This window comes from Sphaerodactylus townsendi, linkage group LG02 (assembly GCF_021028975.2).
Source record: "Sphaerodactylus townsendi isolate TG3544 linkage group LG02, MPM_Stown_v2.3, whole genome shotgun sequence".
Lineage (NCBI taxonomy): Eukaryota > Metazoa > Chordata > Lepidosauria > Squamata > Sphaerodactylidae > Sphaerodactylus > Sphaerodactylus townsendi.
In genome coordinates, this window is record NC_059426.1 from 105542014 (window position 1) to 105557504 (window position 15491).

At 39.9% G+C, this 15491-nt stretch overlaps 1 protein-coding gene across 1 annotated transcript; it reads right to left on the reverse strand.

Moving 5' to 3' along the window:
• Positions 1–605: 605 nt before the first annotated feature.
• Positions 606–11432, reverse strand: LMO2 (LIM domain only 2). The gene is made up of 3 exons (XM_048486860.1): positions 10688–11432; positions 3379–3594; positions 606–1701 (listed from the first exon to the last, which is right to left on the reverse strand). Exons 1-3 carry the CDS (start codon positions 10726–10728, stop codon positions 1482–1484), a joined length of 477 nt encoding a protein of 158 aa, XP_048342817.1. The 5' UTR covers positions 10729–11432; the 3' UTR covers positions 606–1481.
• Positions 11433–15491: the final 4059 nt, after the last annotated feature.

Sequence of the window (15491 nt, forward strand, 5' to 3'; positions counted from 1 at the left end):
ACAAACTTTAACAAGATAAAAGAAAAACAAAACGAGAGTTTGGATTTATACCCCATCTTCCTCTCCTGTAAGGAGTCTCAAAACAGCTCACAAACTCCTTCCCTTCCTCTCCCCACAATGGACACCTTGTAAGGTAAGAGGGGCTGAGAGAGTTCTGACAGAACTGTGACTAGGCCAAGGGCACCCAGCAGGCTTCAAGTGTAGGAGGAGGGAAATAAATCCAGTTCACCAGATTAGAGTCCACCACTCTTAACCACTACACCATGCTGGCTCTTAAAATGGTGCTGAATTGCTCAGCAGGGAGAGGTAACTTTTCTAGTGCCCATACCATTATCAGTTACATCATAGAGGCAATATCCAGTTGTCATATGCATTTGAAAGAACACATTAGTCATAACTGTAATGGCAATACTATTTATAAGAGTAAAATTTCTACTTTCTAACTTCTATAGTATCAGGAAAATCAAATTCTCCAGATACAAAAGCATGATACTGGGGGAAGAAATATGAACTGTGCACAACAAATAGGCAGTGGCTGTATTATTATTGCGCTAAAGCTACATGGGAAAAGTACTCAGTATAATTTGATTAAAAGAACAACAAGCCTCAAATCAGTAATTTTTATTAAATCTTCAGGATCATACTACATACAACAAATTATTTACAGTCATTGTCTAAGTTAATAAAATAGCTGAATAATTCTTTAAATTTATATTTGTATAGAAATGAGTGATGAAATTTCTCACCTTCAATCAATGGCACCAAAAGGTAGCTATTCATCCAAATTTCTTGAAATAATTGTGTCATATTTAAGGCTGCAGTCCTGCACCATGCTATATGCTTGTAAATTTATTTGATTTCTAGAGGACAAATGTAACTAAGTGCAGATAAACTGCTGCAGAGCCACTGTTGAAAGTTACAATTTTAATTCTTTGCAAGGTAATTTTCCTGCAAAAGAAAAGGCTCTTTTTCCATGTCCAAAACATAAGGCTTTGGAGAATCAGATTACACTGAATAACTGGAGTCTTCCCACCAACCCTGTCTCCCATTGTTTTGTCTTGCACTAACTTTGGGATTATGGTCTATGTAGAGTAAATAAAAATGTAGTAAAGAAACATCAGTTGCACAAACCTAGTTTGCAAGTGTCAGAACCAGAATATCTTTTTTTTGTACATGTCACTGCTGAATTCTCCAGTCAAGAGAATCCATGGTTATCTTTATAGTAATTCCCCAGCTTCATCATCACCTTTAAGAATGTCAGTTTATCACCCAAACATACCATTTCCTAACAGAAATCTATATATCTGCTACTGCTTCCATACTCAGTCACCATTTGCACATGCTGCAGCGCCTGTCAATTTGGCAACATTTCCTTTACTTTAGACAGGTATGTTGATGTAGTCAGTGATAATCTCCTCCCCATTGCTAGGTATTTATGTCACCTGCGAGACGAATTTTGGAAACTGTGAGGCACAAATAGGTTATATCATCCCATTGATCTTAGTCCACTCATAAATGTCCTGCTCACACACTATGTCTGAGTTGATGAGAAGGTATCTGTCACCAACACAAAAGTGTTTCTGGCAAGCAGCACATTTGAAGCATTCCAGGTGATACACTTTGTCCTTCACTCGCATGGTCATCTCATACGCCCGGATTCGCTTGTCACAGGAGGCACAGAGGCCATCTTGGCCAAAAAGCCTTTGGAAAAAGAAACACCAAGGATATTAAAGAGTCAGATGTTTTTGTGATAGAAGCAAAGCACAAAGTTCTTAAGTATTTAGCTTTGATCAGTATGGTTGTAAAGCTAAAATAGATTAGTCATAATCAGGTGGACGAGGATGGTCAGAATTTTGTGAAGAAAGAGGAAACTTGATGCTGCTGTAATATTTTTCTTGTTTTCTTGTTTCTTTCTATGCATACTAATAGATGTTGCCTGATAGTTGATTAATGGCTTTGTTATTATGGAATATCACTTGTGTGTGTTTTGGTAACAGGTAGCTCCTGTGAACTATAGAAACCTTACTTAAACCTGGAGGCTTTCTAGGGTTGTTCTTTGCTCAGCCTTTTGGCTAGGGAGTAATCTTTATCTTAATCAACACATCCTGTAGAAGATCACTATTACTATGTTTTCAAAGGACTTCCTAGGAAAGTACAATGTGTAGACAGCATGTAGTTCTGCCTTCGTAAGGTAAACTATATTATTAATTTAGAATTCTGCCCACAGAACTTATCAACTACAACTAGTGTAATATTCCATATGTTTTACCATACATTGTAATAAGGATAGCAAAATAAGTGCATTTGCAAAATAGTGTGCATTTAACAATATGTGCATGATTAATGTCAAAAAGAGCTCCATATCTAATGTACAGATGCCAGCTAAAAGATTTCTGCTTGATTTGAAATATCATTGTTAATTCCTTGTCTACCAGCAGATGTCACTGTTCATTTTGCCATAATCCCCACCCCACCTCTCTCTATATATATAAATTTGAATTACAGATGTGAGAAATGGAAAAGTTAATTTTACAGCCTATATGAAATTCTTCATTAGCAGACACAGATAATTAACACATTATACTGTGAAAAGATGGAGCATATCCAATTACAAGGCACAGAAAATGCCTCAGTTTAACAGCCCATATTTTATGCCATTACAATGACAAAATGTTCTGCCCATGGAAGTGGAATTAAATCCTTTCACAGCATTGCATGATGTTGCACATACATTGAAGATTAACTGCATATTACATTACATGAAGTCAGTCCTTCACAAATAAAACTGCTACTTCAGAAAGCTCTGAACTGGAATAATTAGGTGAGTTAGCCCATTATTCCTCTCCCATCCAAGTAAATTTTGAACATGTTAACACAGCTGCATTGGACAAACCCTACCAATCGGTACCCTCTGTCGTGCAAGTTAAGAGCAGCAGATATGGCAAAGAACCAATATGCTTAAAATGTAATTAGGATTGCTTGTCTCCAGGTGGAGCCTAGGAATCTCCTGGAATTATAATTTATCTCCAGACTACAGAGATCAGTTGGCCTGGAGAAAATGGCTACCTTGGAGGGCAGACTCTCTGGAATGATGCCCTGCTGATGTCCCTTCTCTTCCCAGACCCCACCCTTCCCAGGCCTAAATTTCCAAGAATATCCAAACCCAGAGTTAGCAAAGGAAATGTCACCAGGAATGGACTTGTTCCTTATTCGTAATCTAATGGGAACAAAATGTTTTTAATATTATTCATAAATAGAAAATATGTACAGAAGTCCCTTATGGCATGCACTTGAACATCAGATGTACAACTGATAAAATTTCATTTCAGCAGACTCTGAGGAAGGAAATAAAGGCAACAAGGTAGAGAGTTGATATACCTGAGATAGTCTCTTCGACAGAGTTTTCTGCCCAGTTTATAATACAGCCGTCTTCCCACCTCTCCAAGTCTGCAGCCACACAAGTCACAGCTGAGGCAGTCTTCATGCCAGTACTGATCAATGGCCTTGAGGAAGTAACGGTCCCCAATGTTCTGTTGGCAACCTCCGCATGTCAACAGGGAAGGGGGTATTTGGAGCACCTCGTCCACAGGCTCCCTAGTAGAAAGAAACAGTCTTTAGAAAAACTTCAGGAAACAATCTAAAGCAAGCATTTTGGTTGCCTAAATCAAACAGGACTTCAACCTGATTTTTCTTCCACAATGCTTAAAAACAAGAGCAAACAAGTTATGACAAGGTCCTGCTCAAGAGGACTCTGTATATTCGATGATGTGGCAGAAGGATGAACCAAGTTCAACATCCTGAGAATCTCAACTTGGTCCTTACCCCTTCTCTCCCCACCCCCTGCAAATTTCTAGTCCTGCAAAAATACACTTGAAAATGGAAAATGCTCTGGAAAATATCAGTTGGCATCTGAGCAGGATCTCCAGTGGAAAACGGCCAAGCTTAAGTGGCTCTTGGCTCTTCCCCAGTACTAGTAGCAGTGCAATAATTCATATACAGAAGCAAAAATATATGCAAATATATGCAATTTGTATAATTTGTAGAGGATTCAGCCTTTCCTGGTGCAGAATTATGATACATTTATTTTTAGTGTTTTAGTAGAGAGTGTAATACTGCTGTGATTATATTTTATTTTAATTAATGGAATGGCCTAAAATACAAGAAGTCAACAAGAATGAGACAATGAGTTATTGTTTATTGCCTCAAATCAGTCTGTCACATACTGATGAACATTCTGACAACTGTAGTTAGCAAATGCAGGAGCTGTATTCAAATAATAACCAGTTGCCTCCTTTACATAGAATTTTATTTTTGAGTGAGTCATAGACCCTGCAGGTGCTGCTATTAAAATAAGATTTCCCCTTTAACAGCTTTCTGTGTAATGTGTGGTATTGTGCTCTCTGTTAGTGCTGTGACAATGAGTTTGCAGGCAGAATGAAAAAAAATTAGATCTGTTCCCCTCTTCTGCTTTGACATACACAGACATTCTCTCTGCCCTAAACCAAGTATTTTATATCATTTTACAATAAATACTTGTAAACAATGTCATAATTCGTATTAATGTTATCACACTTTTAAAGTGAAAATGTTTTCTTGGTTTTCTCTACCTTTACAGTTGAGGAGATTGTGTACGTGAGTGATTATGAGCTAATTTTGATACCCATTTTACAGATTAAGTAGTCTGAGGCAGACCTAACAATGTAGTGCTTAATTTGTATTATATTATATTATCTGTACCACAAATGGTTTGACTTAATGAGTTCAAGGTTCATTGTGCAGTCCTTTTTGCCCAGTGCTCCTTTTGCTGCAGTCAGTACTGTGCCCATTATAAAAAGTAGGATGTGTATACTGATTCCTGAGATGCTGAATGCTACTAACCTTTCTTTGAAAGCCTTATTTAGACATATGCCTAGTATGTTTTTAGTGTATATTTGAAAAATTAAAATGTGAATGTAATAAATGTATTTCCAAACATATACTTTGGGGCAGTGGTGGGATACAAAAACTTTAATAACAGGTTCCGATGGTGGTGGGATTCAAACAGTGGCGCTGCCGCACACAAGCACATCCAGTCCCTATTGGGCAGGGAGGTTGCTTTAGTAACCCCTTCTTGGTACTCAGAAAAAAATTAGTAACCACTTCTAGAGAAGTGGTGAGAACTGGTTGGATCCCACCTCTGCTTTGGGGGCTATGATTGGTTGCATTCTCTACTAAGTGTACACTCAGTGGCAACTCTGGATACTGGGTTTGTTTTGTTGCAATGTGAAGCCAACTTTGCCAGAGGTTGTTTCCGGTGCAACAATATGCACACTTACTTGAAAATAAGAGCCCTGTTTCCAAGTGAAAATCCATAGGATTGTACTACACAAGTGGGAAAATGGCTAATTAGTGTTTTAGGTTGTAATCCAATTGTGAGACCCCTGCTTCCTGTGTGAAACAGGAAAATCCAGTTGCAAATTATTGCTACTGTGCATTGAGACTGCCTTATTTAACATACGTGAAAGCAAATGATAGATATTTTAGAATTAGACTGGAAAGCACTTTATTTCCTTGTACAAATAAATCTTTTTAAAAAGAATTTTATTCAAATTTTCAACTCAGTTTGATTGAGTGGAGGATATCTTTTAAATATTACAGCCCTACAATTTTGCATTAAGAACATGCATGGTTGGCCTTTGCCCATGTGGTTGCAGCAGGCTTTGAAAAGTTTCATTAACATTGTGGGATGATACTGTGGAAAAGCAGTTCTTAAAGCAGTAGAGATGCCAACCTCCAGGTGGGACTTGGGGATCCCCCAGATTACAGCTCACCTCCACACTACAGAGATCAGTTCTCCTGGAGAAAATGGATGATTTGGAGGGTGGGCTCTATGACATTGTACCACTCTGAGGTCCCTTGCCTCCCCAGTCCCTTTCCCCAAATGTCCAGGAGTTTCCCAACCTAGAACTGGTCCCACCAGTGGCCAGCAGAGATCTGGCAGCCCTACATAACAGGAATAAAACATTCAAGGAAAAGACTTCTAAGAATTTGTTCCATTTGTGAGTATTTGTACGTCCTATATAGTGTTTTTTTCCTGAATGAATTTAAACCTTAAAAAGTAATTAATATTATGCTTTATTTCAGAGACCAATATTATATAAACTGTACAAATGTGGAAAGATCCAATCAAGTTTTTCAGTGTGGTAATTAGCCCTATCATAAACTAGCACACAGTTACTTTCCTGGGCAAAACTTTATTATTTACAGGAGAAAAGCTGAAATAATGCAGTTGGTAAAATAAAAAGAGTTGAGAAAGCTGTTTCTTTATAAACATGTTATCTCCCCAACAGCTTCTTTGTTCTCGGGATATTCCACTTGGCAACTGCTGTTGAAAATTGCTCCCTGAAAAACACTGACTTCCTTTGCAATCAGCAACTCACAATAAGACATTCTAGCACATTTAACCCTAAGCTCATAAACATAGCCACTGGGGCTTGGGGGAGAGACCTTGTATTTTCAAAGTTAATCACATGATTTCCTGGCACACATTATAAGAACATATCTGTAGTCCAATAAGAACGTATCTGTTGTCCAGCCCTAAGCAAGCTCTGACCTTACTAGCACCTGCCTTATCAAGCTCTCACCTTACAGAAGATCCAGTTTTTAAAAGTCTGAGAGGAACTCCCCCACACCCTTTCAGTTGAGCAGCCTCAACCACTTCTTATTCAACTTCTGCAAAGTAGGATGAAGCAAGGACGTAGGTAAGGGGGGGCGGGGTTCCCAGGTCCAAACCCTCCCCATTACATGTCCGAAGCTCCGCCTCCCATTTGTGGTTTTTTTGTATTTTTAAAGTATTTTTTCAGTTTTTGACCTGAAGGGGGTGCAGTTTTTAGGCTAGCAGCACCAAAATTTCAGGGATTTGTTGGACGACTGTCCTGATGATACCACCCAGATTTGTTGAGGTTTGGTTCATGGGGTCCAAAGTTATGGACTCCCAAAAGGGGTGCCCCATCCCCATTGTTTCCAATGGGAGCTAATAGAAGATGCGGGCTACACCTTTGGGGGTCCATAACTTTGGACCCCCTGAGCCAAACTTCAGCAAACCTGGGTGGTATCAGGAGAGTCTCCTAAATATATCCCAAAAGTTTGGTGTTGCTAGCTTAACAATTGCATCCCTGACGGCAGCTTCCCCCCCCCCCATTTCCCCAGATTCTCCTTTTAAATCCACTGCCTTCAGCATGTATTTAAAGGAAGAATCTGAGATCCCAAGTTTAAACATTGAAAGTGATGCTGTTTCAGAGTGGGGGAGAATTCACCCCCAAACAGCATCACTTTCCATGTTGTTTTAACTGGGGACCCCAGATTCTCCCTTCAAGGTGGATTTAAAAGGAGAATCTGGGCTCTCCAGTTTAAACACCATTGAAAGTGATGCTGTTTGGGGGTGGACTCCAGCATCACAGCAGCCGCCCATGGGAGAGCGCAAAACTCAGATTTTGCACCGGGCTACGCCTCTGCCCAGAGGGGAGGGCAAAAGGGGCTGCCGGCTGGTAGCCCAGCTGGTGGGGGGGCGGGACAGGGGAGTCTGTTGGTCTTGGCCTCAGAGAGCTGCTTTTATAAGCACTGAGGCTGGGGGGGGCTTGGGGAGGTGTAGCCACGCCCCCCAGGGTTGGGTGGGGGTGTGGCCCTGCCCCCTGAACCCACCCCATAAAAATGTATACCGGGAAGTCACTGGGATGAAGACTCTTTCATCCAGAGCCCAGCCTCCATTTGTGACTATATTCCTGAGTTCTAGGCTAAGAGCCAGTGTTCTCACAACAGCATTAGTTGATGCTCCTTAACATAGAATTCATAAGTAACTTGGCCGGATACTGAGTAGGACCATTGGTCCATCTATCACTACTTGGACAGACAGTGGCTTGCCAGAGTTTCTAGCAGTTTTCCAATATTTAAGTACTTTAACTAGAGATGCTATGGGTTACATCCCACCACTGAGGCGTTGCCTTTGTCTCCCTCTTCACTACAGCCCAGTTATCAAGAGGCTACAACAACTGCCATTTTCTAACACTTACAAAAATAGTAGAACTGCCAAGGCTAAAAAAGATCTTGAATACTTTACCCTAGAGAAAGAAAATAGTGCTGCTGAGGTATTTCTTCTCTTCAAAGCAATATTACAAAAACCCTGTTATTTAAAGATATCTTTAGTTGAATAATGTTTTTTTTAGAAATCAACAATTACTTTCAGCACCTGCAATATAGCTGTGCTGAGCCCTGTTTTGGCAGGGAAAGAAGGGGGGAGGGGGATAAAAATCTAATAAAATAAAGCTCTCCTGGTGTTTTATTCTAAGTTCTGTTTTGCAACTAGGAAGAAAAATCTCCTACTTAATTTTATACCTAAATGGCAATATGGATGAACCACTGAAATGTTTCAGTCATGACACCTTTCCACTCCTCCTTTCTTGTTTCTAACCTTAACATGCCATTAATTGGCTCTTTATGAAAATCAGGATATTAGCCCTTTATTTAGGATACTGCAAGTGAAGTCAGTAGCAATTATTTTTTTCATAGCAGGTCCATACTGATATCCTTAAAACATAAACCATTTGTTCTGGGCATCATTTCAACCAGAGTTGCCCTTTCTAAATCACGCTAAAGTCTAACAGGACTGGAGGTTTTTCATGTGTTTGTCATGAAAGGGTTCACTTAAAATGCAATGGGATGAGAAGTATAACATTATGCAGTCTATGAAACCCATATCCAGAAATTATCTGTATGTTACCATATAAATCTATAGAAACAATTGAGGAAGGTGGGAAACAGAAGGGCTCTTTTGCAGTAAGTTCATCATTTTGATATTCTGATGCACTTTCCAATACATTACATTGCTAAGGTTTTTGGTTGTACAGCTATGCTGTATAGCGTATGATAGTTCTTAAAAAAAGGAAATGCCCATAAAATCTTGCCTAATATTTTGGAAGCAGTTGTTTTCTGGAGCACAGGTTGATAGATAAATGCTAGACTTTATGATGGCTCTTACAAAAATTCATTATGCCATTAAAGTTTAGATAGGAAGATTAAGATGTGAATAGAAGAGGTGTGAATAGAAAAGATGTGAATAGAAAAACAAGAGTAACAAATGTTTGTGTCTTTACACAAAAACATTAAGATGTGTGTGAAAATGGTTTATTTGAATGCAATTATCAAGACCTTAACTACGCCTTGGGAGTAAATTCAGTTGAAATTCAATTGAAATCAGTTGGGTTTGGCAGAAAGTAGGGTTAGGATTCGGTCATAAGACATTGCTGGAAAACAATTGCAAAACTGCCCAGTTGTTCATGATATAAGTTCCTTCTACTTCAACACCACTGAAGCCTGAGTAACTGTACACAGAATCACATTCTTTTTGTTGTTCATAATGTGTAAATTAATACGTTAGTTAAGCATACATGGATATTTTTAAGGATAGTATTGGAAGCTGCAATAAATCTGCCCTTCAAAAATACCACAAACCACTAACTTCTAGGGAAAAAAATAAATATAGCTGTCATGTGCAACCATGCAGTTTGAGCTCATGTATTTATTCAGAAGTAAGTCTCACTGAGTTTGATGGGAATTGCTCCCTGGTAACCTTCAGCCAGGAAGCTGTGTTACTCTGTTGCAGCAAAAACAAACCAAACAAACAAGCAAGTTATAAGACTCCTTATAGTTTTTACTCCACAGCATAGGATTGTACCCCTACAGTTCAAGTGTAACAACAATACTGCTAATACAGTAAACTAAAACTCGTCTCCAAAACTATATATTTTTGCATTAGTCTGGGAATACAGCAGGATAGTCACAATACGTTTTTAAAAATCCTAATCTTATAATTAAGACTGTTTTTACTTCTTTGGCTCATTTGTCAGTGGATGGGAGAGAAAAAAGAGCTTGTGGCTCTTGTGTGTAGACTTCACTTTTTGCCTGACATTTTGATGAAAGTTTCAGACTGATGGTTTGCATTATGAAAATAAGCAAGTTGACCACACATCTGATGATAGCCTTGACCTTTTAGTCTAATCAGCCAGTTTAACTGGGGAGAGAGGGAAATGGGAGACTGAAAACAATGTAGGTTTTGGAAAGCATTAGGCTACCTCCCCGATTTCTCCAAAATCCCTTTCATCAGCATCACCTAATCTTTAGACAAGAGGAAAAGACATTTATCCTAACCGTCCTCTCTCTCTCTCCACTCCCACCCCTAACAGGAGCTTAATAGGAAATCTGATGACTCTGATAATTTGTTTCCCCCACCAAATGGGGAACTTGTGTGTGTCTCCAAATTTTGGCTGCTATCCCTTCACAAGTAGCGGTCAGGCAGTTTTCAAAAAGAGAGTCTAGCTTAATAAAATATGCCAAGAAGAGCCAGACACACTGCACAGTTCTCCCATAAAAAACAGTATGATTGCAGTATAGGGAATGGGACAGAAAGGGGGCTTTCCAGAAATACATGCATAGATCTGTTAACCGGGGGGAAAGGAAGATGCAGCCCTATTGTATTTCTCGGCAGCGCGCCCTTCCTGAGAACAATTTCCCTAGAAGCTGGCACCAGTAATACTGTCAACCCATCAAGGCTCCCCCGAGTCCCCCAAGCCCAATGACTGCAGAGACTATGCATCCATCCAAAGGGAAAGTTGGAGGTGGCTAGGAAATGAAGGAGGAAAGGAAGGCCACTTACTCGGAGGACTCGAGGCTTTTTCTTTCGATGGCTGAGGACATTGGCAGCAGGTCTCGTCCTTTGCAGCGCAGTGATGGGTTTGTCTGTGTTGAGATCTGCCCCCGCTGCCCCCACAAAGGCTGCTTGCTCCCGAATGCCTTTTCACCAGAGGCAGCAGAGTGACACCTCTGCTCCCCCCCTCCAATTACATTCACAGGATTTCCTTCTGTGAAAGCAAAGGAGGGGGAGAGGGAGAGAGAGAAGGTGAGCAGCTGTGTTGTGGATGCTGCTGCTGCTGCTGCGTCTCTGTTAAGGCAGGCTAACCCTTAGGATCTCCCATCCTTGCATTGCTCCCTCCTGTTCGTTGTCTGACAACTGGGCACAGGCGGCTGCTGCTGCTGACTATCGCCTCTCAGCTGTCCTTGCTGGGCTTATCCCACCGTCTCCCCTTTGCTGGGTTTATGTTTTCCGCCTGTGCGGCTCAGGGCACGGTCCGGAGAGGAGTTCTTGCGCCGCGGAGGCAGCTTCGATTCTCCTCAGCTCCTCCGCCGCCACCATTATGATTGTAGTTGCTACTATTGTGGCTATTATTGTCGAGCCAGCTTCAGGGGTCCCCGCAGAGTCTCGGTTTCACATCCTCTTTCCTGATCACGATTCAAATACAATAGAAGGAAATGACACTTAAAGAGACAGCTGTCTATTTCTTGACTGCACTCCTGGGGATTTAGCGAGCCACTACAGCAGCATCTCTCACGACTCAGTTAACTCCTTAAAAGGCCAGTCCTTTGCTCTCACGCAGCTAAGGCTGCGACTGGCAGGGAGCTGACTCTGCAATTTTACAACACACCGTGCCTGCTGGTGCATTTTTAATTGTATAGCCAATTTGCCAGCCGGCAGAGAGGAATGCACATAGAAAGTGGCGTTACTGGTGCCTTCATTGTTACGTGCCCCAGCATTTCTTTATCCACAGAACTGTCTACATCAGAAGTGAAACAGACCAACCAGCTAAGAATAATGAGCACCTTCCTACTTTGGATCTCTCTACATTGTCCTATGCTGAATATCAAGGCACCTGTGCATTTCCCTTTTGGCATTTTGACAGTGCATAGCCATTTAACAAATGCATCCTTGGGAAAGAGAGTAAATCTTAGTATAAGTGCCAGGACTGATTGGTGATTAATTTATATAAATAAATATAGCAGTAAGCATACACATGGTAACCAGTAGTAGGGAAAAAAACTATTCTCTTATCTTTCCTCCCCATCTTCACCTCTAACCTCCAAGTAGGATTATTCATGCAGCAAAGTGATTTGCACCCTTGTTAAAATCCAACCTCACTTTATAATTGCAGCGACAGCACCTGGTTCTGCCAGTGAAGGTGTCCCTCTCAACTAGGTGGGAACACCTGCTCTGATTATTCTGTTAAAACAGTCAAAACCACAGTGAAAGGTTCCGTACAATCTCACTGTTTATATTTATTCCTTTTCTAAAAAGTTCATTTGTAATTGCCTTGTTTTAACAACATTCCATCCCTTGAGTTTCTATGAAACCTTCAGGGGAATAAGGTCTAAGGTGGCCAGACCTCCTCTGAAGGCCATTTGCACCAGATGTGGACATTTCTGCTGTTCTGATGTCTTTGTTCCATATAGAGATAATTAGGAAACAGCCATTATTTTATTTTGATAACAAGAGGTTCTGGGGGACTTTCTGACCTTAAATTAATTCTAAAAAAATCTCAAAAAATTTCAGGCTGTTGGTGAATATTTGATGATGAGGAATGGGAGATGTCCCAAACTGAATGCTGGGTCAGTAAGAGTGCAACTTATTGAGAAAAGACAGATCCATAATCAGATTTTTCAAGATGTTTCTTAAGAGAAAAGCAGCTCTAGGGGCTTTAAGTTCGAATCCACTGTAGAACGCCTGGGTGCATACAAGTTTCCTGGTAGAAAGTTCTCTTTAAGCTGAAAAATAGATCCCCACAGTGTACCTTGTTTTGCCCATATCAGGACTAGGGCAATTTAGAAAAAAACAAACTCTGTTGGAAAGGTGTGAGGTTAATCCCTTCTGTCCTGTCTAGTTATGGATCTCTCATGTCTCATCTAGTTGCTCTCTGAGTTGCCTTCCAGACCCAGTTGTGTTGTATTCAGACTGGTCTGGGTGCATTATTTGTTTATTTATTTGTTTGTTCATTTATTCATTAAACAACTAATTATTCATTAAATGACCATCCTATATACCAAATCTCTAGGCAGCATTGATCAGGATGGCTACTTTTTTTAAAAAAAGCAATATATGTGAATTTCAATGTATATACAAAAGAATCAAATGTAAAGCTATTACAAACTAGTTGCAAAACTATTCTAGGAATGAAGGTGTGTGCACATGTGTGCATTATGTGTCTGTGTTAATGATGTGATAGGTACTAAAGGGCAGGCAAGGAACATAATATGTTTTTCTCTAATGTGCTGGATATTTGCAGAGCCTTTTCATTTCAGTGTTTGATCCAGGACAGAAAATGGAATATGTGCTTGGAGGACAATGACAGCTCTATCCATCCTGCTATCCATCCTTCGGGGATCGGGCGGTATATAAATTTAAGAAATAAATAAAATAAATAAATAAATAAAATATTATACCTGACTTCACCCAAAAATGTGCATACAGTACATATTCTCATTTATAGGATGAACACTTACAGAAAAGTTAGATATAATGTCATATAATCATCCACCCCGTTGTTCTCTGTCTTCTTGTTTTGCAAAGGCATTATATAACATTATATCTAATCTAAAGGAGAATAACTCTGCTTTTTAGCCAGGGGCCACTGTTTACAGGACACTACTCTGGTGCACTCTGTCATAAAATATCACCTGAGAAACATATTACTGAAATGTTCTTAAATGCTGATGGGACCCAAGAGCACCATACAAAAAAGCACATTATATTTCACACATAGCATTTTCATTTGTCCACTACCATATTACTTATCCAAGCACATCCATCTAAACAAGTGGTTGTGAAGAAGGGGCAAGAAGCAGTGCAACAGAAAACTTGGAACTGATTTTTTTTAAGTGATGGGAATGGCTTGGAAATAGAACAAATTACTCAGGGAAGTTGTGAAATATACACTATATGTATGTATAAAATAGAATGATTCCCATATAAGTACTGTAGAACAAAAGAGATCAAATCCTACATCCGTTAGTGAAATAAACCAGAAATCCTCAATACATAAATTTATTCCCTCTGAAAAATTCATTTATAATTGCTAGCTCTAAGGATTTGTTCTAGATAGATCAGGGAACTGAATTAAAGGACCTTTGTCTCCCTCATGTAAAGTATACTGAGCATTTAATGTAAGTTGTGTACTCTTGGGCCAGAAGGAAGAAATAAGCAAAAAAGTCAGAATAATTCAAATGCTGAGAACTTTGCTAAAATGGCTTAATGAAGTAGCAACTGAACTTTAAAGAGTGTGTAAGACATGAAGCAATTGCCTTTATAAAGCAAATAAGAATAATAGTTTAGTAGTTTATAATTGCTGTTGGTAGATCTGGTTGTTTTTGTAGGGCTTAAAATGTTTTTGTATGTGTTTTTTGCTTAGGTACTTTAGGTACTCTTGTTTTTATCTAAAGGAGCACCCACTTTCTCAATATACTGACACTTATCTAGTGTTAGCTGGGGCTGCTACACCATGACTGGCTGGGAGTAGACAACCCTATCTGCATCGACAGATGCAGTTATCATTTTTAGTGGAGCACAGTTAAGTATGTCTAGGTGTCAGAATCACAGGAGGATTTCTCTTGCTGGACTGGAGCAATTATGTTTCAGTTTCACTGATGTTCACTTAGTATTATGATACCAACCTGAGCTCACAGTTCAGCCATGCATTTGACATATTTTCTGAATTTCCTGTTCAATTGTAGTGCCAGCAAACATCCACCGTGTGCCAAACTCTCTGAACAGTGCAGTGAAGAAGATACTGATGATGCACAGGAGCTCAGCTTGCCCCTAGCCATCAGTTGCAAGGGAGGTAGTTGGTGTCACCTCCAGGGCCAGGGTCATCATCTGCTGGGTCTAAGTCAAGCATCTTGCTTGGCGTGACAAAATGCCTTGAACAAGGCCTGCACCCACCTACCCCAGACTGACTTCAGATTCCCCTGAGTTTCTAATTCAGTTTCAGGGGGTTGACATGACTGCTGCTCAAAGAAAGAGATGCTGAAAAATAATAGCATGTGTATCTCCATAGGGACAGAGGGCAAGGAAACTGCAGAGAAAGACTGCAGAGAAAGGGGCTATCAGGAAGCCCTGTTGCCTCTGTGCTGCATTGGCAGCTTCAGATTCATAACAGTCCTAATCTTCCATTTAAACTTTATTATATTTATTTAATTCATTTATTCCCTGCCTTCTACACCAATGTGGACCCAAAGAGGCTTACATAGTTATCCTCTGTTCCATTTCATCCTAGCAACAACCCTGTGAGGTAGTTTTGGCTGAGAAAGTGTGACTGGCCCAGGGTCATATATTGTAAGCTTCCATGGAATGAATGGGGATTCAGACTGGAGTTTCCCAGGTACTAATCCAACATTTCTCAACACCAAACCACCCCAGCATCTTATAGATGCAAATATGCTTTTGCAGATCAGCTGGGGAAGCTGTTGAGGATAACCCACAAAATAACTAATAACTGAAGTATTTTGACCCACCTTATTGACTACATTTAAGGGGAAATGGTTTTAAATATAAATTTGCTGAAGACTAATTTACTTGAATTAAGAACCAATATTCAGTATTTTTGACTTACAAGTGGTTTGATTGGGTCTGAAAA